The sequence below is a fragment of the Myotis daubentonii genome, chromosome 4 (assembly GCF_963259705.1).
Source record: "Myotis daubentonii chromosome 4, mMyoDau2.1, whole genome shotgun sequence".
NCBI classification, from domain to species: Eukaryota; Metazoa; Chordata; class Mammalia; order Chiroptera; family Vespertilionidae; genus Myotis; species Myotis daubentonii.
Genome location: NC_081843.1, coordinates 67,340,253 through 67,363,852, shown reverse-complemented (window position 1 = coordinate 67,363,852; position 23,600 = coordinate 67,340,253). Strand labels below are relative to the sequence as shown.

General features: G+C 38.2%; 1 protein-coding gene across 11 annotated transcripts in view; it reads right to left on the bottom strand.

The window, feature by feature from the left end:
- MEF2C (myocyte enhancer factor 2C) overlaps positions 1-23,600 on the bottom strand; it is a 158,401-nt gene that overhangs the window by 16,421 nt on the left and 118,380 nt on the right. For 8 of the 11 annotated variants that reach the window (XM_059694132.1, XM_059694131.1, XM_059694135.1 and 5 more), the window contains 3 exons: positions 22,866-23,009; positions 15,528-15,714; positions 13,405-13,452 (listed from right to left, as the gene is read on the bottom strand). In XM_059694132.1, the coding sequence (XP_059550115.1) occupies positions 13,405-13,452; positions 15,528-15,714; positions 22,866-23,009 (379 nt within the window). Of the gene's footprint in view, positions 1-13,404; positions 13,453-15,527; positions 15,715-22,668; positions 22,807-22,865; positions 23,010-23,600 lie in introns of all 11 variants that reach the window. The other 3 variants (XM_059694139.1, XM_059694141.1, XM_059694142.1) reach the window with 2 other exon arrangements.

The following is a 23,600-nucleotide window of genomic DNA, read 5'->3' as shown; positions in this document are numbered from 1 at the left end:
AGCAGTGCAGTGAAGCTTGACTAGATCAGAAGAAACTAAAACCCCGGCTTGGTAGACGCTGATACTGGTTTGCATGGAGGAGTTATTTTGCTAAAAGGAAGTAAAACCACTTCATGAAATGTGTTGTCCTGTGATATGATGAGCACTGGGCTAGTGTTCGAAAAAATGGAAATGCTTCACAGAGCCTCTGAGAAAAGGTTGTGTGTGTGTTGTTTTTTTTTTTTTTTAAAAAAAACAACAAACATTTTCTACAGTAAACTCTGAGAAATTCCAACAAAGCCTACATCTTTTTGCCCACATTTTAAGCAAAATGTGGGCCAGCAGTAGGGAAAAAGAAAACCCCAACTAAACATACATTTTAGTTTTTAATCCAATAAATGCCTCATATCTAAAAAAAAAAAAAGATTTGAAAAACATTCTATTTTCCTTTTGGAATATTTCCTGTTATTTAGAAATTATGCCATTTCAGAAGATTACTCTTATTTTTAAGGTGTTTACATATTGAATGTAAAATATTTTGAACCGCAATGACACTTCTTAAATTCATATTTTTAGAGCATAAAGTTATTTTTAAGAACAAATAAATTCGGCTTTTGCCTGGCAAATTCCTACTCTTTTTAGCATATTGTGCCAGCCAGCATTTTGGAGCCGTATAATAACCATTTCTGTTTCCAGCCACCAAGTTGTTATTCTGGCATAATATAGATTCAGGAATGCAAGACTGTGGATCCTAAACCAGTGATATAGAAACCTATCATTTCAAAATCAATGATGAATACATGCGTGCGGTTTGCTGCTAAGAGGAGCCTGCATTTAAACCAGCTCGGAAACCGCGGCCTCCTCCGCACTCAGAGGGCTGTGGCCCCGGTTGAGGCTGTTGTCCTACCATGAGATACATTCACTAAAGAGAATGGGCTCGTTCAAAGTTAGGGGTCAGGGAGGTGTGGAGCACCACCTCTCAGTAACCTTCTAACATGCAGATTCAACCTTCCTTCATGCTATGTTTTAAAATGGCCCTCTGCCTGAACAATTATCAATTTAGATGTGACTGTAGGCAGATGTCACATTCCCTGAACCACTTAAAAGCACAAAAATTATAAAGCATGAGTGAATGGACTTCCTGATTATAGATTATAAGAAAATGAAGAACAGACCAACTTTGGAGTAAGTTTGTTTTATAGTTCATTTGATTAAAAATATTGTTCCACATAACATAAAACAATTTAAGCATTCACAATATAATTTGCATGAAGGATAAAAGAATCTATCTCAATTGCTTACAAGTTTCTAAACACTCACATTAAAACTAGTATAAATATACAGAACTTGAAATGTGGTGTTAGGAGAAAAAAAACTTTTTTCTCTCCGGTTAACTTGAAAACACTTGCTGCCTTTTTTTTTTTTTATTGACTCCTATTTTAAGAAGTTGTAAATTCAAAGAACATATTCCTGGCATAAGTTGTCCTGAGGAGGACATTTTGCTTGTCTCACAGAGCTCAATTGAGCATGTAGCTCTCTTTGAGCCCAAAGTTCTGAAATTTTCTCTTATTTGGATATGTAGACATTATGAGTCTTATGAGTCTTTTTACTTTTTTTTTCTTTAGTTACAAATACAAGCTTGTAAAACGAATCCGCACAAAACAGAAACTAGTCCTCATGGATCAGGGCTAATATTTTTCATTGGCACAATCATTTTTTCAGTCTCCCAAATTGTCATTTTGACTATTCCCTCTCCCTCTTCCAACTCCCACCAGATACCAAATCTTGTTAATCTTCCTTCAAAAATGCCTCTCACCTGGTTTAGGCTTTCATCACCATTTTACTAGGTCTTTCGATAACCCCCATGTAAGCTTATGTGCATATGTGTGATGATGTTAAATCTAATATACAGTCCCAACCCACCCAGAGAAGTCTTTGTAAAGTGCTGCTTCCATCATGTTCCTTGTTCAGATCATACGTAACACGGCTGGGCTGGTGCCCTAGGTCTGACACACTCTATCTATCTAACCTAATTTCCAGTGGCCACGGCCAAGCACAAGGCCTCTGAAAATGCCTCAGTGTCTGTTCTAGCAGTCCCACAACCTGTGTTTGCCTCCTGTTTGATGCAAATTCATTTTTTAAGGGTCAGCTAATGTCCCACCTCTTTCATGATGCCTTTCAGACAATTTCAGTCCACCTTGGACTCTCTCCCCTCCAAAACCCTGCTGCAGAGGCAGCGATACCATGCTGAGTATTAGTTCTTTAAGTGTTTCAAGTGCTCACAAATGATACACAACATATGCTAAAAAGTTAAGAACTATCCAGGAATGCCACAAAAAGTTAAGTTGCTGAGTGAATGTGAGAAGACAATGGAAAATGTAGAGTAACTTGCTGATTTCAAACGTGGAGAGCTCTGTATGCTACTTGAGCAAATTTTCTTCTTTAGATGATAACATACCGATGACCAAGTATACCAACGAGACAAACTACATATCAACCACATAATATGAAAGTCGGGACATCATGCAGTGCCCCTCCTGCCCAGGCTTGGCTAACAGGAGCCTCTCAGATCATGATAACTTTATACCATAGACTTTAAACTATATTTTATATTATAGAAAGTGAGCAGCCAAACTTGGTTTGTGCGTGGTGAGGGACATCCTTACCTCTGTATGTGAGGAAAACAACAATCCTGACAGTGGAAAGGATAGATTAAAGGGGGTTAGGGTGCCGCTGGGGAAGCCAGTTAGGACGCACCTGCTACGGACCGCAGGTGGAATGAGGTCTGACTGAGGCAGCAGAGATGGGAAGATTTACCAGGCGGAGGGGAGTCAAGAACAAAAGAAAAAGATAAAGTAGATAAATCCAAGTTCTAGTCAAAGCTCCTTCAGCCACACTGAGCCTTGCTTTTCTCAATGCTAAGTGCCGATTTCCTCAGTGAGAGAGAAGCATCCAAGTAATCTGAATTAAAGACCCCCACACACTCGCCTGAGGCAGCCATCGCCAACATGACCATGCAATATTAATAACAGCAAACCCTTTATAGAGTGTTATTTAGCAATACTAGTAACAACATAAAACATACACATTAAGTACCCAGAATGGCACCAGGCACCTAGTAACTGCTATATAAGTGTTTGCTATTATATGTGAATACAAAACACCTTTAAATCCTCACAACAACAATCCTATGAAGTACTAATAGGATCCTTGGATTACATAACGAGAAAAGTGAGAAACAGCGAGGTCCAGTAACTTGCCCTCGTCAAACAGCTACCAACTGGTGGAGTGTGGCTTAAACCCAACAGTGTGTCCAGAGTTCACACTCTGAAGTACAGCACTGCCCCGGCTCCTTGAGAGTTAGTCACGCTCTGAGATTCTGAAAACCCATCTGTGTCAAATCTCCTTCGACAATGCAGAAATACAAAGAAACAGAGGGAGCTGATGAAGTGTGAGACCAGGGACATTGAAACTCAGAGGTTCTCCTGAGCCAGAGGTGATGTGGAAGCTTGAGAAAGACCTTACATGGTCAGGGTGGCCATCATAACCGCTGTTCTGGTTCAGAAGATGCTGAACTTACACGGGCTGGGCAGAAGTAGGTTTAGAGTTGCTCGTATGGAAAAAGACATGCAGGGTATGATCATTACAATAGATTTATTATCTCAAAATAATGTCATAAAGGCCCAGTAAACCTATTTTTGCCCACCCCTGTATGAAGAGGCAGAGGATGGTGATGTTCTAAATCTAAACCATATTTCTGCTCTCCCTCTGAATAAATAAATATTTATAAACAGGAAATATTGGGTTTAGCTACATGAAATGTCAAAGCAGCTGTTGAACTTTCAATGTGCTATTCAAGTGGATAATTAAATATGCTTTTAAAAGTAAATTTTATAATATCATAGTCAATAATCTCTCCTGTAATATAGGGTAAAGATGTTTACATACCTAGTGCCAATTTAAGATACAAGCCTCCATCAAACCACTAAAATGATACTGAAATGCCTAGTATTTTATAGTATCCGCTATTAGTTGTTATCTGGAAAACAATTTCTAATTATATATAGGGGTACAAAATTTAATTTGTTCAGGAAGTTGTTAATGGTATCTAAATTTTTAGAATTTGAAGCAAACTTCCACAGGAAAACTGGTCAGATGAAACTGAACATATAGTTAAACCTCTGATGTATTGGTTTTCTGCTGGTACTTCATCAAAATGTTTTACCAAACAGGTGTTTTTTGTTTTTTTTTTCTTTTTTCCATTAGAACAATTTTGAAAACATTTACACAGTATACTGTCTTGTTAAACCAGAGATGCCACATACATAATAATGCTCACTACCACCAATTAATTTTACATGTGACTTTTTAAAGGTGTTAAGGTAAGTTACTTTGTATTAGCAGGACAGACAATAGAGTGGTGAAGGCCTGCGGTGGGGAGTGGGCATGGGCTAGAAGAGGTTAACGGAGGGAAAAGGAGGGCATGTGTAATACTTGGAACAATAAAGATTGGAAAAAACACAAAAATTATTTTGTATCTCAAATAAACATACATACTTTCACAGAAAATTATTTTAAATTATATAGTAGACTTGTTCATACAACCCACTACTCTACTGGAAGTGACACACTAGTTTTAGTGGAAAAATATTATGAACTTCTAAACTTCAGTCATACACATACTTTGCCCTGAATGTTTGAAACCCCGTTAAAGAGCTAGGCCCTGGCTGGGTGGCTCAGCTGGTTGGAGCATCACCCTGCGCACATACACAAGTACAAAAGGTACATACCTAGGTTCCAAGTTTGATCCCCAGTTGGGGCTCAAACAGGAGGCAACCCTTCGAGGGTTCTCTCTCACATCCATGTTTCTCTCTCTCTCTCTCTCTCTCTCTCTCTCTCTCTCTCTCTCTCTCTCTCTCTCTTCTCTCCCTGCTTCTCTCACTAACAAAAATAAAAATCAATAAGCATATCCTGGGTGAGGACTCAGGAAAAGAAGCACTAGGAACGATAAGTTATTCAGCTGTTGTGAATCACAGTTTATTTTTTTAATTTTTATTTATTTTTTGTTTTTAGAGACAAGGAGACCTTTTTCATGGGATAGCTCTAAGGGAAAAGGCAGCCACAAAACATCTGGAGGTCAGAAATCTGGGAATGATGAAAATTTCAATATGCCTCCTGCAGAATGGGGGTTTGCAAAGCAGATTTCTGATTCTTATCCTGGTAAAGGCTGCTGATTACAGATTCTTAAACATAAAATTGCTCCACTCTATCTGGGGGTTTCTTAGGGAAATAATGTAATAATGCATAATGTTAGACTACGAAGAGGCTCCTGTGAAACCTCAGAGCCTCTGTGGTGTATTCTCAGAAAAATACCCCAAGAATACACCAGAGCCAAGACTATTTTTGGCTACAACAGTTAGAGGGCAGCAGACATTCTACACAGAAACTTGTCTCTTCTGCGTGACCACGTCGCCCTGAAGCCGAATCAGACCTCCATGGGTCCCAATCTACCCTCTTATCCTTGGTGTGTTTTTGCTCAATACCACTTGTGAAATTAAGCCTATCTGCCAACTAGACACTGACCTTCAAATATTCAGCACATACAATACGCTCTGGATTGTGAGGCAGAAGTAAAGAATTTTTACTTATTACTGAGTTGTTTCTCCAAAGATCAAGAGTCTATATCATAAAGTAGGTTTCTGCTGCAAGCCACCTGCTCATGTGTCCTACCAGTCATGCGGGTCAAGCATGCTCACCCCGACTTTTGACAGATGAGGAAACTGAGGTTCAGGAGCTTCTGTGACTTGTTTGATTTGAATCCCAAACACAGACTGCTTCCACCACATTATGACAAAAGCCCGGTGTTTCAGATTTAGAATGAATCCTTATATTTCTCCCTCTCTCTCTGAATAAAGGCTCCACTTGCAAATAAGGAAGAAATTGACAATCTGATGTTGCCAGTGCAAAAGGGCACTCAAAATATCGTTCTGCTTCGAGTACTGATTTACTGCAGGGATAGTTTTTAATGACACCATAAAAATGATATTGAGCCTCACCATCTTCAGAAAATTCCACTTAACGATGAATGATAGATTGATGACTCACTTAATTGTTCACTTCTTGTGATTTTGGGGCTGTCTCTTTGCTAAAAATGAGGGGGTGTCTCCATTATTGACACAATCGCTCATTCTTTCAGCCATTTTTATAAACAAAAATATTGAGACAGTATAAATTAGAGAGAACGTGACAGAAGAGAATGAATAATTACTTGTGGTTTGAACAGTTACACTGCTGCAAACTCATCAGAAGATCATCATGTGCAAAGTGAAATGTGTTGCATGGCACTGCGCGGTGCTCCCACTCTGCCTCGGCTTTATTAACAGACGCTCTTCACTCCCACCCTTGAGGGCAGGGCCGCAGCAGCCATCTCTGTGAAGCCTTGCACAATACGGAAATGTTACTGGAACTGCATCCCACTAAGCTTTATTTTTTGCTTAGGAAAGATAAATATAAATAACTGTGATGCTAACAATAGCTAACATATATTAACACGCACTTGCTCTGAGCAGACACTGCTAGGTGCGATGCATTGGTTATCTCATTTAAGTTTCACAACAATCCTGCAAAATGGGAATTCACAGACTTTCCAAGGGCAATAATGTCGTCCCTAAAATAACCCAGATATCACATATTTTCCTTGATTATCTTATTCTCAATATCTGCTTCTGGAATATTTTCCTAAATTATTGCTTGAGCAAAATTTTTAGTCCATGATTTCATAGTTTTCTTTGAGTTGCTTAATATTAAACAAAAGGTTCCTTTTTCATGATTGTCATGTAAATGAATGTATTTTAATATGTAAATGGACCACAGATTTGGATTTCCTATTAATACTATGACAATCTTCATTAATATAGCAAGGTTCCCCTTCCGCACACACTATAAATACAACACAATCAGTCCTTTATGTTAGTGCAGGTTGTAAGTGGAGTCTAAGGTAAACAAATTGTGAAAGGAGATTAAAACAAGTTAATATTAAGTTTGGTTAAAACAATTAAAATGGAGCAATAATAACCAACCAGAAGACTAGGTGCTTCCCGCCCCCTGCCCCCCACCCCCCCTTAATAAATCTTCCCAGTGACACATCTGTAGTTTAAAAATTGAAATTGTTTATCCAAGGTTTTGGTACAATAATTTTCTTTAGTTTACTTTAAACTAAATATATTTGATTTGATCTTTCAAATATGAGACTGTATCATGACTATAAGGCTTTGAATTGAAATTCAAATGAAACATACTATGTAAGTCTAACTGTAAAATTCAAGTGACTGGCAAAGTTTTATTTAAAAACAGAAAATTACACTCTTGGCCGACAGCCTTGAAGGCCTGAAAAGTCCCTGGTAGGTAAAAAGTTGATTTCTAAAAGAGGGGTTTTTTTAACCACATATCTCCTTCAGCATCTGCTGTCTGTTGATGTACAATTTCAAATCACTGATGATTCTGAGAAGAGCTTTTCTTTCTATATTATCTCCAAATAAAGCCTTATGGTGATGTCAAAAACAGGGAAGAGAGAAACCAATAGTGTACAAAAAAACAAGACTGCTAAGAGAAAAAGAAAATTTGAGTAAAATTAATAATTTAGGAGAAAATATTACCTGCCTGAATTGATATTAAAAATGATCAAAGTTTTATTTTCAGCCATATCCTTGGTTAAAGCAATAAAATATGAGTGAAGAGATCAATTTTCACATTGCTTTACTGAATGTAACAGGAGGGTAGGGGATAAAAATGATACAATTTGTGAGATCAGAAATCATGTTTTACAAAGGACTCTAAAATCTGTTAAAACACTAGGAAGATATAATTAAAAAAATGTTTTCCCTATAGAAATCAAACGCCTTAAGAATGAAGTCAAACCAAAATGGTTGAAAGCAGACTTTATGGTATCCTGACTTAGCCTGTAACATTTTCATTTGTCTTTTCTTTAAGCTGCCTCTCTTACTTCAACATCAGCCCCTAGAGAATGGTATGAAGGTACTGCTTTATTTGTAATTTTTTAGGTCTTGAATATGGAAGGTGGACACATTTTCTTGGCAGTGGCTGCATATCACATGCTGTAGATCATCCAACCAGAAGACTGGGTGTTTTTTTTCTTCCCGCTTAATAAATGTAGATAACTTAGGTTTGTGTTAAAAATACCTTTGTTACTTAATTTCAGAGATACTAATAAAGCAATGCTGTTGGGTCTTTATTTGTGTTTTGGGTGAACTCCCAAGGTAAAACTGCAAATGAGTCAGATTTTTTTTTTTCCAGAACAAATCAAACTAACAGAATACTTTCAAAACAAGAATTCAACTATTAATTTAGATTTTTTCACATGCTGCTTAATAATACTTCAAAAAGTAATATAAAAATATATTTCTATCATAACAAAAATAGTTTTCTATTTTAGAGCAATTAAGTGGTATCCCTCTCCTTTTCTTTAGTATTGTAACCTGAATTTGTGTTTTGTTAGGCAACAAAAATGCAAACTTGTTAAAGCAAATCCTTCTAGACTAAATTTTTAACTACTTCACTGATATTTTAAATTACTGAGTAAGAATTTCGGAGAAGTCTTTTGGCTAATAAGAGAGTCAGCTGAGAAATTTTTGGTAAGTATTCTCAAAAACAAAAACTTGAAAAACGATGGTACTGGTAAAGAATAATAAACATTGTATGGCCTTTTCGTCTCCTCACTTAGTTCCATTTTATAACATGATAAACACTTCTTTTTTAATGCCAAATGAATTTCAAAATAAGTCATGTAATTAAAGTTCTATTATATGATCATAACACATTATTTATAAATGGACACTATAGTGTTTTATCCCCAAAATAAGTACTAAGTGCAAAGGTTCTAAGTCTAAGGTCTTGCTAGATGGAGTGTTTTCAGAGTCTGGAAGCCAGGTCTCCTTATTCACTGCTCAGTGACTTATCTGCAGCCGTTCACTGCCACCAAGTCTCCATGTATTCAGTGATATAAATTAAGCATTCTGGAAGTGACAATGCTTGACAACCAAATGCATAAAAGAGTAAACAATTGACAATCAAAATAACAGCTGTTAGTTTCTTTTTATATAAAATTATATCTAATTTACAATAAATGCCAATTAAAATTATTAACCAATATACATAAATCTCCTTTGCCTTATTGTCAAGTAGCTATGTAGATTGTAAAATTCTCTTAAAACTTCAGAGATTCTTAAAGGATTTCTCTCTCTCCCTCCAGTCTCAATCACAAATCAGTAAATCCTTGAGTATACTTGTACTTCCTACTCAATACAAAGAAACCATGTTTTCAAAATCAAAACAAAGGGTACTAATAGGACAGTGAATAATCCAACACAAGACATTGCTGTTCTAATGGTTATTTCTATTAAATCTAATGATGATGAAAACTCAACTGAGCTTGATCTTACAATCATCAATAACCACTAAGATTAGCATGTTAAAAGCTTTCATGTGCAGAGATATGACAAAATGTAATTTTAAGAGCAGTGACTTTTCATTTTGGTTGTTGAGAGAAAGGATTAAGTAGTGGATGAATAACTGTCAACCGAAACCTAGAAATGTCACTATTGCTAATGTATTATAATGACTTGCTGTATATTTCTCTTATAGCACGAGTACAACCCCATCCTGTTCCTTCTTTATTTCCACTTGTCTTTTTCTTTGAAACTGCTTCAACTGATAAGATAAGAAGAGGTTCATTATTTTAAGAGGTGATTTGTGATGGTCTGAGATACCAACCCAGTAAATTTCTCATTTACTGCTATATATTAGCTCTATGGGTTTTCTATCAAGTATGTTAGAGAAGTTAGTAAAACTTTATTGGCCAACGGTGCTCAGCCATTTAAACAAGTTATTAATCCATTATTCAGTGTATACAGTATCAGAAGAACACATTATTTTTTGAATTACAAATAAAGGGCATATCTTTTTTTATTTAAAGTTACATAATTTATTTGAAATATTATTTTTTGTTTTTTATATCAACACTATTAAAAATTTATGTCTATAAGATCAAAATTTCCTTTATTCAGCTAACAAACTTTTACTGAGTATCTGCCACATGCGATCTTTTATGCTTCAAGCTGGGATTACAAACGGAATAAGAGACAATTTGCCTTGAGTGTTGAGTGTCCAGGAGAGAGAAATGTGCCCAGACTTTACAATTACAATGCAATGAGATAAGCAGTATAGGTACAGGCTGCCACGGTAGAATAGAGGAGAGGTGTGTAATTCCTTCTGGGAGAGACAGGAAAGGGTTTCCTAAATGGCTGAACTGAACCCTGAGGGATGACCAGGAGTGCTCAGTAGCCTGAAGCCGGGGTGCTAGGAATGCTTATGTGAAGGCAAGCAGCCTCAGTACAATTTGGAAAGTGGAAGCACAACGTAGGTGGCCAGGAGCCTGGCTCTGAAGACGGACTGCCTGGGCTCCACCTTGGCCAGTTACTTAGCCTCTCTGTGCCTCAGTCCCATTGTCTGATAGAAGGGCCTCAAAAGAGTATCTTTTTTAAAGGACCGTTATGAGAATAAATATGAGTTACTTTTCATAAAGCACCCAGGAAGAGCAATTTAAATGTTCGCTATCGTAGACTTGGAGTGCAGGGTTCTTGGTGGCAGAAGGTAAGAAGGAGTAAAAGTGGAAAGCATGTTGGGCCAGAGATAAGAGGCTCTTGGTTAATTCTGAAAGAGCTGGGAAGCCATTGCTGGATCTCAGGCCGGTGAATGATGACCTACAATTAGTTTAAGGCTTTGAGAAAGACTAGTCAATTATGATGAGAATTGTGTGGGATGCCATGCGAAGCAGGGAGATGAACTAGGGGCCTGGGTATTGATATAAACCTGATCCAGGGGAGTGCAATAACAATGACGTGAAAGGTGCAGACTGAGGAAGTGCCTTGGAGGCAGAGTCTGTAAGGTTTAGTGCCTTGCTGGATGGTGGCACAAGGGAGAGAGATGGTTCAGGGACTGGATGGGAAAGATGCTATACGTTGTGATTGAGCTGAGCTGAAAAAGAGAACGTTTCTCTCTTTGGCCTTTTGGTATTCATGGGCACACAATAAATGTTAAATTTACTTCCTTCTCAAGACTATCCTTTTTACAAGTTCAGATGATTTGATTTTGAAAAAAACTAAAAAAGACTGAAAATTATTGAACTTAATTGCAGCCTTGCCACTTGGCCTCAGAGGCTCTCACTTTATCTGAGACCTTGTGTTTCAATGACAGTATTCAACATTTGGAAGGTATATTTTGGCCATTGTTTTTCCCAGTTTTCTTTTCTGAAAATATAGAGACATTCTGGCTGGCCTTGTGCCCCCGGTGTTATGTGATTCTCTGACATCAGCACAGATATACTCAGCTTCGACATATGATCCTGTTCAGCATGAGAAAGAAGGGAAGACGGCTGTGCCTGTGAGCAGGACATGACAGCTAAGCACAAGGCTAATTGGCATCCGCAACAGGTGTTCCATGGAGGCAGCGTTAGAAAGGGCTTCTTCCCCTATTTTTGAAAAAGTGGGGAAGCAATTCCTTCACAGCTAGATAGAAACTGTGAAAATTATATACTCATGGCTACAAGATACGATCAGAAAAATACAAAACTTATTAGCATGAGGGTGGAGCAATTGAGCGCTTTCCTTTCTGTTTTCTTAGACTATTTTTGAAATCGAAGGTTCTCATGCCCATGTGGCAGACATCCTGAAGTAGGAGGGACGAATTTGCTAAGCTTGTAAGACTTTTTTAGTTCAATGACGTATAACCTCTATGTGGCTAACTTTTATGCTTACAAGATTGAGTACCTTCTCCGTCCCTGGAGTGCCATTAAACTTAGCGGACTGTCAGGCAATTGACAATGACAGCATAATTGAACAACCAAGCACTTCTCATCTTCTATATAGGATTCTAATGCATTCTAGCTGTTAAGCAGTAATAAGAGGCCACTTCCATCAAAGCTGAGTAACTCATTCCCCCCACTCCACGTGTTTTTTTACTACTCCTAATAACTTTCATTGCCACTATTGCCTGTTCCCATAAGAGCAAGCAAATGGATGCAGCAAGATACTGGATAGAATCTTTGTTATGACATACAAAGCATTTTCCTGATACTATTTTTTCTTGGTATTTGTGACAACCCAATGCATAGTCCCCACCATTCTTGCTGACCATAGTGCTTGCCAGAGACTTGAATCCAAGAGACGTTGGTCTGGCTTGGATCTGGTTCTGTAATGTTGAGGCAACAAGCCACAAAGTAATTTTTGAGGGGAAAAATGAACAGATTTCAATTTCCAGCAAAATAGTACATTAAGTCTACTCATTAATTCGATTCCAATTTTTAAAAGAAAGATAAAATAGGAAGGCGTGCCATTGATTCCGCTTACTAATGCACTGTATACTTCTAATACTTTTTCTTCATTACTCACTGAATTAGGGAAGAGCCAACATCAGAAGTGAGAAACATTACCCCCAAATGGATATATCTGTACAAATGTTTTCCTATGCCAATGTTCTTTATCTTCTTTCTTATAATTAGCAGGCCATTATACTGGATCCTGGCAAAATATTTTAATTAGGCTGTCCATGGATATTTCAATAAACTTGAATTTTTTGACATGTCAAACATAACCTTGTGTCATTCATGCCTGCCTCCTACTATTTTAAATGTATAGCATGTTCCAGCTTGCAGGAATTACCATGGTTACTTGTTATGCCAATAGTAAACTGCAGTTAGCATATTGTTTTCTGAATCGAAAATGACATCAATATCTGAATAATCACAATAATATGAATTAACATGAAACTCTGAAGAGATGTCACTATGATACAACAGGCCATGGTGAAAGATGATGTTAAGTTTAAATATATTAAAGTTCTTTTTTGGGGTCTGCACTATATTTACATTCTCTAAGACCTCATTTTAACACCAAATATGGTTTTAGTTTATTAAATTACTATTAAATGATTATAACCCCACCCCTCCTTTTCTTTTTGTATTGTCTTTTAGAAATGTAGAGGAGTTTGATACTTCGTTGGGTTGGAAGTGAGTCACACTGAATGTGAAATGATTAACAGACACCTCCAATGGCAAAGATGGGTATAGACACTCATGTCTAGACATGGTATTTAGAATTAAATTGATTTGATGAGAGCCCTCAATTCTCTACATTGACTAGTTGAAGTTTCTAGTTAATAAACATTCTTCTTCTAAGTGATTATCCAGTCACTCCTGTTCAGAAAAGTGCTTTAGAAATTCTGGGGGGCCATTTTTCCATGCCTCTCACGGATCTCTCAACTTTATTGGGTTCAAGACTTACTTCCTGCAAATCTCCCAGTAAAAGAACCCTGAACAATGATATACACAGCAGTATGGAAGTCTCCACTCACCTGCACTGGTGCCTGCACCGGATGTGAGGTCTCCACCCATCAGACCACCTACGGATGAAAGAGGCAGATCAAAAGGAGCAAGGCTAAAGGCAGCAGAACAGTACACTTCGCCCCTAGCAACCCCAGTATTTTGTCCTCTCTCAAGAGTCCTAAATTTGTAAAGTATTACCTAAGTCAGATGGCTGACATTTGTTTTATTGCAACATGCTGTGCTCAAACATTAAAAACACATTCAATCACTGACATTTTGCAGAATCTTTTTTTAAAGAAAAATTACATTAAAAATTATATTTAAAAGATACAGTTTTTTCTTGTTTTCTGAATTTTTTATTATTTCCAAGTCTAGTTTTTCCTAAGGGGATGTTTTATAGAGAGTACAGAATAAAAAATACAGTAGGGTTTACTGTATATTCAAACAACCATACACTTGATGCTTAATTCTTTAAAAATATATTTTATAAAATTAATTTTGTATAGTGTTAATTGTCCAGGATCTTGGTCATTTCATGAATCTACCTACAGTGAATGACCTATTTAGTACCTGAATTTTACTTATTGACACAGTAAAATAGGTTTCACTGGCCACAAATTTAGAAACTTAGGCTTATTCATGGCTAACTTAAGAAAGTAATTTGAAATTTGTCAAGGTTTATATTAAGAGTTGGAGTGTTTCAATAAGATATTAAATATAATAATTACTGTTAGTTTTTAAGGAATAAAATTTAGCCAAAATGAAAAAATAAACACACACAGAATAACAGCTGATTATTTTATAATTGCTTCTAAGTGACACTCTACAATTATTAGTTAGTTCTGGTTTTGGAATTAGAAGAAAACATTTGTTACATTTTATGAAAATGTTTATTATTTCTAACTGAATAATATTTTATAAATAAAGTATGAGATTTTAAAAAATAAATGAGCACTAGTTCATCAAATAGGAAAATCAACTGCATTTGAGTATGTTCTGAAAGAAAGGTATTGATTATTGAAAATGCTTATGAAAAATTTCAATCATTTTTCTGAGCAGAGAGAATGATATAATAAAGTCCTTTATCCACATCTTTCAGACTCAAGATTTATCAAGGTTTTTTATAGGACTGATTTTGATTGTATTTTCTATATAAAGTTTCTGTACTAAACTTACTAAATATATGTTTAATTTTAATTATGAGAGATATTTAAGTATTCTTTTGTGAATAAATTGCTTTTAATACAGTTATCTGTACCTGAGGTATTAATATTTTCCTATAGAGTGCTTTTTAAAAAATCCCAAAATATAAATATATAATGGTTGCTGCACATGATTTATAAATACAATTATTTATGTGGTGCTTCTTTTGAAAATATGAAGGAATTGTTCAGTTATATTCAATACACGTTTACTTAATTTCTACTGTGAGTCTGGCAAATCAAGAGGACATTCTTCCCTTCAAATCTCTTTAAATCCAGCGGGAGAACAGATGCATACTCATTCTAGTACATAATGTGTTCTGCTTGGTCTGAGTATAGGAGTGGTTGAAGTTTTCCTGAGTAATAAGTTCTTGTCTATGGGACACTGTGCATTGCACAACAGTAAGGATCTCCTTAGAAGTGCAGGCACAAATTTATGGGAGGTGTAATGTCCTTATGACGTGCTCTTCACTTCATTTCTGACTTAGTTTTGTTTTTATTTCACACTTCTTATACATTATGCTATCCTACCACATTTTCTTTTTGCCATAAATCCGCTATGGTATACGTAAATTGCTGTATAAATAAATAAAAATGGACCATGGGATATGCCATACGAGAACACAGGGGAAGGTTTCACAGAAGAAGTGCTATCTAGTGAGGAGAGAAAATGGCATCTTACTAGTAGACGAGAAGAGCACATTCTGTGTGAGAAAACATGTGGCCAAAATATAGCCACATGAGGAGATCGGTGATACAGAGGCTGAATAGCTCAAGTGCAAGATTATAAAAGATTTCTAAAGATATGCCTGTGGGGTTAGGCTTTATCATGCTGAAGACCTAGCAGTGAAGGGATGCAACACATGGAAAACTTGCAGATAAAATGGCCTTTCTGCCCAGAGTGGCTCCTTCCAATGACTTGTTCACATTGTGTTCTTCTGAGGACATACCTGTGTTACCTGCACTCGGAGGTCGATGTGTTACACCAGGAGACATACTATTCCTCTGCAGAGAAGGGTGGGCCAGTGGCAAAAGGTTGGGGTTTCCCAGTGAGCTGACAGGGTTGCTGTATACCAAACTGTTATGGCTGGACACTGGGATGGAGACTGGCATCTCAAAGTTGGGAGGTGGAACAGCCTATATGAGCAGAAAATAAAAGGGGTTACAAAAAAAGAAAGAATAGAAACAGAAGCTCTCAAGTTCAGACAGCCTTTACTTTCCAAGACAAATTTCAAATTCCAGACTGCTTGGTGTCTAGAAGACCATTAAGAAGAGCTCTCAAGATGTTCACATCATAAATTGATTTCTTTAATGTGCTTAGAACTCCTTCTATGCAACTATTAGAAAACGCTTCACTTTTGTTTAAAACAAAGCCCCATTTCATTAGATTCCACTGTCTTTGAATTCCATTCTATTAGGTAATAATTGTTCATTTGTGATCTCTGAATCTGGTGGCAGAAATGACTGTAAAATCAAAGGTACATGATTGTGATGACTTCACAGAGAAAAAGGAAGATTGAAATGCAAGCCGGAGCCTTCGGCTTAATTGCTTATTGAAGCATATTTATGCAAAAGCTTAATGATATAAAATCATCTCCAGGCTTGTGAGCAGCACATATACTTTAATTATTATTTTTAAAAAGACTGTCTTTTGAAAGTAACTGTGAAGATAATAGACATTTTAAGATACTAGATTCAACAGAGCATATATCATTTAATAATCCATACTTTAAAATGGTAGTTCAGAGTATATGTTGCACTGATAGACTAACACTGAAAACTGGCAAGGCCTGCATCTCAAATGAGACAGTTGGCAAATATTTAGAGAGCCGAAGCTGTGTGGCTATTTAATTAGAGTAATCAGGTCCCAACTATTGATTTTTCTGATATTATTTTGGCAATTTAAGCAAAGTCATGCTTATTTTTCTGCTTGCCCTAACTAGATAATCACAGTTGCGACTCCCCCCTCTTCTTTCCCCATTTTTAACATTACAAATGAAAATACTGTTTGAATATATTGCCGGAGGGCTAGTGGTGTCAGAGCACACAGCCTTCTTAGGATAAAATGGATGTGTGTGTATCTAATATGTATATTGGAGATGGAGTTTAAATAGAACATTCCCTCAGGTGTTTTCAAATAAGCTATTGGGCAACTTTAAATGCATAAATGAGTGTGGTTCAAAGTTTTTTGTTCTTTTTTTTTTTAAAAAAAACCCATTTTTTCACCCCTCTGTAATCCTAACATCAGTCTTCTTTTGCTGGCTGACTGGCTGGCCTGCAACACACGCCTCTCTCGGCAGTAGTTCTATGTTTACCCTGGTGATGACTGCATCACTATTCTCTATTTATGCTTGTCCTCCTTTTATTTCTCACTCTTTATTTTCCCTGTGTCTCTCTCCTTCCATGACCTGGATTTGTTGATATTGACCAGAGTAAATGTTATATAACTCTTTTCTTTCACATGTCTTTGTTTCTTCATTGTTTTAGAGGGAAATAAAAATGTCCAAGTGCTATATTAACACAGTCATTCTTTATTAGGCTTTATCTGTTGTAAACAAGGTACAAAAATAATTTTAGACAGACACCATGACATAATGGAATATAAATAAATGTTTGATAAGATATCGAAGAGTGAGTATATCCCCAAATTTCCAGAGACTTTTTAAATGACAAATGCTGGGAAATAAATGTCCGTAGAGTAAGTAAAATATTGTCTGCCTTTTTAAAAAGACCAAATAAAAATTACTCTAGTATACCTGAGAAAACACAGACAAGTAACTGCGACGGCTTCTCCATTTGCCCCTCCAGATTCACTGTCCACCCTCTTCACTGCTCTGGGCCAGACGCTGACCCCCCAGACTGTGTCCACCAGGCTCACCTTGCCCCCTGGCTTCAGCATGGCCAGCGGTGGTACCAGCAAGCAGTACAGAGTGGCAGGAGGGAGGACAGGGCGTTTCCCTTTGCTGGGCGCCAGGTTGGCAGAGGTGGCCATCTCCTGATCACTTTTCTTTGCTTGTGTTTCCCTTCTACTATGAAATCAGCTCTGATGCTGGCTAAGTAAGGTCTCATTTCAGGAAGGTGTTAAAGCTCTTTTGCTCTAAGTAATGCAGAGCCTAGTCTACTTTTTATTATGAGAACTGAATATTTCTCTTCAAAGGAGAATCTTTAGGAAGATACTGTACTCCTACAAAGAATAAGCTTAGCATTTACTGTGTGTTACTTTTTTCTTCTTTTTTAAATTTTTTTTAATTGTTTTATTGCCTAAAGTATTATAAAGAGTATTACGTATGTCTCCTTTTCCCCCCTTTTTTCTCCTTTTGTGTGTTACTTACTGAGCAGGCACTGTACTGTATAATCTACAGACATGATATGATACAGCCCTTTCAACATTCTTTATAATTCTTCCCTTGTAAAATAGGTGAGATTAAGCGGCCCAATGTCATCAAACTAGTAAGTGGCTGAGCCTGTTGCTTTTGCTACTAAATCACTGTGCAACAAAAATGAATTTTTTTTGATAGAAAGAGAATGTTGCAATCAGAAATCATACTGTGAAGTGAGAGCTGGATGCTAGTAGCTTATTATTTTGAACCACAAAAATAATGAACTAAATGGGATGCGGTGAGTACCATGTTGGAGTAAGTGTGCGCTCACCAACTGCCAGTCAGTGACTGAGGTCTTAGGAAAAGAGAAACCTTAAAGGCTCCCCTTGTCCATATTTTCTCAGATTTGATATTTTAAAGCTATCATTTGGGTACAGAATTTTAAATTTATATTTACTATTACTAATTACAAGTGTTTATTACTGAACACCTAAAGGTTGGCTATCCCCTTGAATATTTTACAGAATGTTGATTGTATCTCAGTAGAGAGCAAAGCTTAATTCTCTCCCCTTCCCCTGAGTGATTATATGCATATCCAATATAAAGGGGATTATTAATAATTATTTAATAAATTCTGAAGCACCCTAATAAGCAATTCATTACATGTCTCTCTCTACTCCTCCCTTACTCAACCATCATGCTCAAGAATTACTCAGTTTCTAGCATTCTGGACTATAAACAATTTGATGTTATTAGAAAAATTCTCCTGTGACTGACTAAATAGCAGTCAGGTATAATTCTGACACCAGAGCATACTTCAAAAATTTACAAGTTGTAAAATATGCTAACAGCCTTTGCATTTTCCTTATCTGTATCAGGAACTGGCTAAGTAATTTTGAAATCAAATTATAAGCTTAAAAATGGCCACACGGAGAAGGTGTCTCAGGGAATCAGAAAGAACATCAGCCTTAATATCAGAAATCTCAGTTGCAGTCCAGGTTGTGCAACAAATAGACATGTAACCAGGCACATCTTTTAGCCTCCCTGGACCTGAAGTGAGTGCATCCCTAAAGAGACCAACCGGATCTAAATATTTTAGGGAAAGCAAAGGCTATAATAATGTATGCATGTTTATGAGATATTGCTGCTATTCTTTTTCTTCTCAACTTTTCAAAATTTGAGAAGTTAAAAGCATCTAAATTAAAAAAATTTGTTTAAAAAGTGAAAGCCAAAAAGTAGTTAAAGACTCCAAACTTGCAGAGATCTCAGGCCAGCCTCAAAATTTTAGAGCTCCCAGGACAGCAAGGAAGAGGGAATTTGGGGTATTTAAAAAAAGGTGGTAGGCAGGCCTAGCTATATAATTTGCAGGGCCAAGGCAAAATGAAAATGTGGGGACCCTTGTTAAAATTTATTAAGAATTTCAAGGAGGTGATGGCACAGCGTTTTACCAAGCGTGGCCCTCTAAGAGCAGTGCCCTGTGTAATTGCACAGGTCATACGCCAATGACGCTGGCCCTGGCTTTAGGAGATACAGGCATAACAGCTAAAAGGCTTTTAGTTTTCACCCCTGAACAAATTGATCATGGTTACTGAAGTGAGTCATCGTGGTCAGAAAGGTATCTGAACTCTTATCCAAAAGCCACTATTTTCCCAAACTTACCACAAGGAAAAGTCCAATAAAAAGTCAAATCAAATATTTGTAATAAAATATTTTTAGTTAATAAGCCCTCTTTTATTCAGTGTGAGTGACTGAACCGAATCCCTTTTTTGGGGCCCCTGATGACACCCTTAACTTTTGATCAACCATTACCAGTCTGATGAAAACCAGCAGAGAAAGAGAATCACAAAACTCTGATGACTAGTGACTACCAATTGCCGGTCTCCAAATTTCCTCAACGCTGCCTGACAACTCCAGCACATACTTGCTCATTTCCTCTCTGACCCCAACTCCTCACAGTGTCCACACCTTCATTCTCAGTCCTCTTTCAAGCACCTGCTCCCCTACCTCAAAATCTGTAGAAGCTACACTCAACATACAAAATACAGGTCAGTAGATGGTCACCCTCTGAGCTTCCTCTACCTTCCTACCACCTTAACTCCCCCTGGGCCCACCCGCAGCTCTGTCCTGTTCCACTCCCATCCTCCTTCCCTTCCTTGAGCTTTGCCATTTTACCTCCATTGTACCTGTATGTTCAACCTTTTCCTTCCTTCAAGTATTCCTCCTCTGCATGTAAATAAATCTTAAGTGCTTTTCCTTTTAACCCCTCCCCTGACCTAGTGGCAGAACTGTTTCTCTCGCTTCACTGTCCCTTATTTGAAGAAAATAGAAACTCTCCATTCCCACTTCCTTCCTGTTCCCTCTCAACCAATCTAGCACCCGCCCCTCCTTCCTTCAGCCCATTTCCCAATTCCTGGTTCCTCAAACGTAGCTGTTTTCTCTTGCCCTGCAGCCTGGCGTGAACCGGGGCAAACCCTGCAGGAGGAAATGCCGCTCAACAAGATTCCGAGTCCTCCGTGAGTTATTGCACGTCGTTGAGGAATACGGGCATAAATTACATCGGACCCACAGGTGATTGCAATATTAAATTTTCTATTTTACAAGGGAAACTCTTCGAACTGGGTCTTTGAAATAGAAACACAGTCTTGTAATGTTTTTAAAGAGGCGGAGACATTCTCTCACACAAAGGGCAGAGTGTCCTTGCCCCGCTGTAAATGTTTTAGCAGCTGTGGAAACTTTCAACAAAATTTACTTCCAGCAACCGAAAGCGATGTGCGAAAACTGGGCTTTTCATCCTGGAGACTGAAGCACTTACTGAAGAAAGGGAGGCTTGGAGGCACAGCGCGGGGCTGTGCGGCTCCCTCTCACAGCCCTGCCCATAAACTCTCATGTGGTTTTCATCCCCCACCACACACCACTGCACCTCTTAAGAAATCATGTATCCTGATTTTGAACTCTTTACATGACAGGGTGAAATACTGTGAGGGAATCTAGGCATGTGTCACACCTCTTTCCCCCTAAAGCATGGGGAGAAGTGATCCAATGTGCAAATACGGGCATCCTCCCAGAAGCCTTGGGGTTAGAGCTACAGACACATTTCGGATCTCCGCCCTGGAGCGTGATCAGCAGTCTTACAGATGCTGCCCTTTTCCCAGCTGTGCAGGGGATTCCTTCTCTCTGAGACACTTGACGTGCTCCGCCTTAAAAACCTTACATTCACACACCTTTGTGCCCAGCAGCTAAACTAGCATTGTAGAGCCAGAGAAACCCGGGCCGCAAGAAATAAAAAAACTGGCCCCCAGGAGCTGTTTCTTTCCTGCTTCTGGGCAAGACAAAAACCCCAGTGGATATTTTATCGTTTAAGAATTCTGGCCATACCCAGCAGGCATTGCAGCGTCTGATAGGAACGATTTCATTTGATAAAGTGCCCACGGTGGATGTTCTGCATGTAGTGCTCGGTTTATGAAACCTTTAAGAATTTACAGCACTTAGCTTTCCTTCGGAATACAGTGTGTTAATCACTGCAATTCAACAAAAGCTCCACTGCTGACATTGTTTCACTTAACAAAGGAAGCAGACATGTATTTATGAAGACAGAAAGTTTAAGATGCACACATTTTCTAAATAAGTTTTAAAGTGTTTAATTTAATTCGACACAGGCTAGTTGGGCACCTACTACGTGTAAAGCATCCATTCACCTGGTGAGTGCAGTGGTGGAGCTCTTATCCCCAAATATCTGCACTTGTAACCACGGAGGCATATTTTTACTGCAGTCTCCCTCAATGCCCAGGGTGAGGATGTTGGGCTGACTTACCAAAGTGTGCTTTTTTTTTTTTTTTTTCTTGAGAAAGGAATGAATTACCTAATGAGGAGCTTGCATACAAGGAGGGTTCCGATACTAACACTGGTTATTCAGAAAGTATGTGAGCCTTGAGTTGCATCACTTTATGTCACACCATTAACACCACTTGACTGATGACAGAATATAATAAAAGGTACGTACATCCCCCCCCCTCTTTCTGTGGGCAAACAAAATAATACATGCAGAGTTATTTCTCTCAAATAACTGGCAAGGCATATGATGGACTGTTAGAAAATTTTTGACTTGGTTAAGACAAAACTGAGCCAATTGTTAAAGCATGGGAAATGTTGGTGTAGGCAAAGCGGATATTTTGATGAAGCTTGAACATCACCCCAGCACACACACGTTGACATCTTACCATTAGGTTTTCATGCAGTCTGTTTCCCTGCAGCGAGCATTAGCTTTAACCCTTCAGTGCTGTTGCTGGGTGTCGTGTGTTGGGGGGGAGGGGCCGAAGCTTTATTCAGAAATGAGCTTTTATTTGGGTGATGATCACCAGTGTACACGAGAGGACGACAGCTCCCCTCCTGTGTCCGGTCTCAGTACATATATATGTGTATGTATTTTACAGCAAGTCCTTAAACTTGTTGAGAAGGAGGTTCTGGTGTTTTCCGAGTGCACTGTGCATTTAAGAGATTGTGTAAAGTCAGGGCGTGTTGCATAGATCTTTCTTTCTCTTCCTCCTGTGAATTTCCTATCTCTGAGTGAACTCGATGGCACGTTTTTTTAGATTCCATAGTTTAAGCAGCCCTTTAACTAGGGTCTGCTTTCTAATCGAACTGCCGTGGGATGAGATGGCTATTTTATTGGTTTGACTTTCCAATGCGTCTTAGACAAAGCCATCACTGAGAGGGTTAAGGTATGTTACTGCAGCAGTTATCAGCAGACCAGCCATCTACCTTGGGTACTTACAGGAATTTTATGGCTCTTGATCATATTATCAAATTCTTCATTAATTTTTTTGTATTTTTCTTCAGTGCGTGGGGTGAGTGCATAAGAGGAGTCGGGGTCGGGGCTTTCACAGCCTTTGTTTTCCTTCTTGTTCAAGGCCTGCCAGGTTCAGAGAAATACCGAGAGTAAAAAAAATGAAAGGCGTTGTGAGTACTTACACACAATCTTTGTCTGCTGATCATTAGATCAATATCTTCGTTAATTTTCCTGTACTTGTCCTCAGACTCAGGGCTGTGACCTACGGAATCGTCCGCATCGGGGTCTGGGCTGTCACAGCCATTAAGGCCCTTCTTTCTCAACGTCTGAAACACACAATGCGGAAAGTTCAGTCCTAGACAAAGGCTGTCAGAGACATGCAGGGCGGTTATAGAACTTCACGCTGTCCAGATTTCCAGGTTGTTATTACCTCTGCTACATGACATTAGGGTAAGGAAAGCATGGGGGGGCGGGGGAAGTCATTTCAATAACACACTCATTACTAGTTGAAAAAATAAAAGGGAAAGATTCCTTTGCAACCGAATGCAGTCAGTGGACAAAGACAGTTATGGGGGCTGAAGTTTCATGATGTAGAATTCAGACATGCCCCAAACATCCCGTGAGAGACAATTACAGAAGAATACAAGGAAGGTGGGAAATTACAACACTCTATTTTCCCACAGAAGAATTAGAAGTTAGGACATTACACAATGATTTCAGAATCTGCGACCATGGCAAAAGCAGAAATGTTGGAAACAGATCCTTACTTTAACGAGATGGTTGGCACCCACCATCTCCTGCCACCCCTTCTGCTTGGCGGCAGAAGGTAGTAAAAGAACCAGGCTACTGCCTGATAGAGCACCCATTAAGCATGTTCGGACCCTGGGACCATAAGGAGGATCACCTCTGTTCAGTCT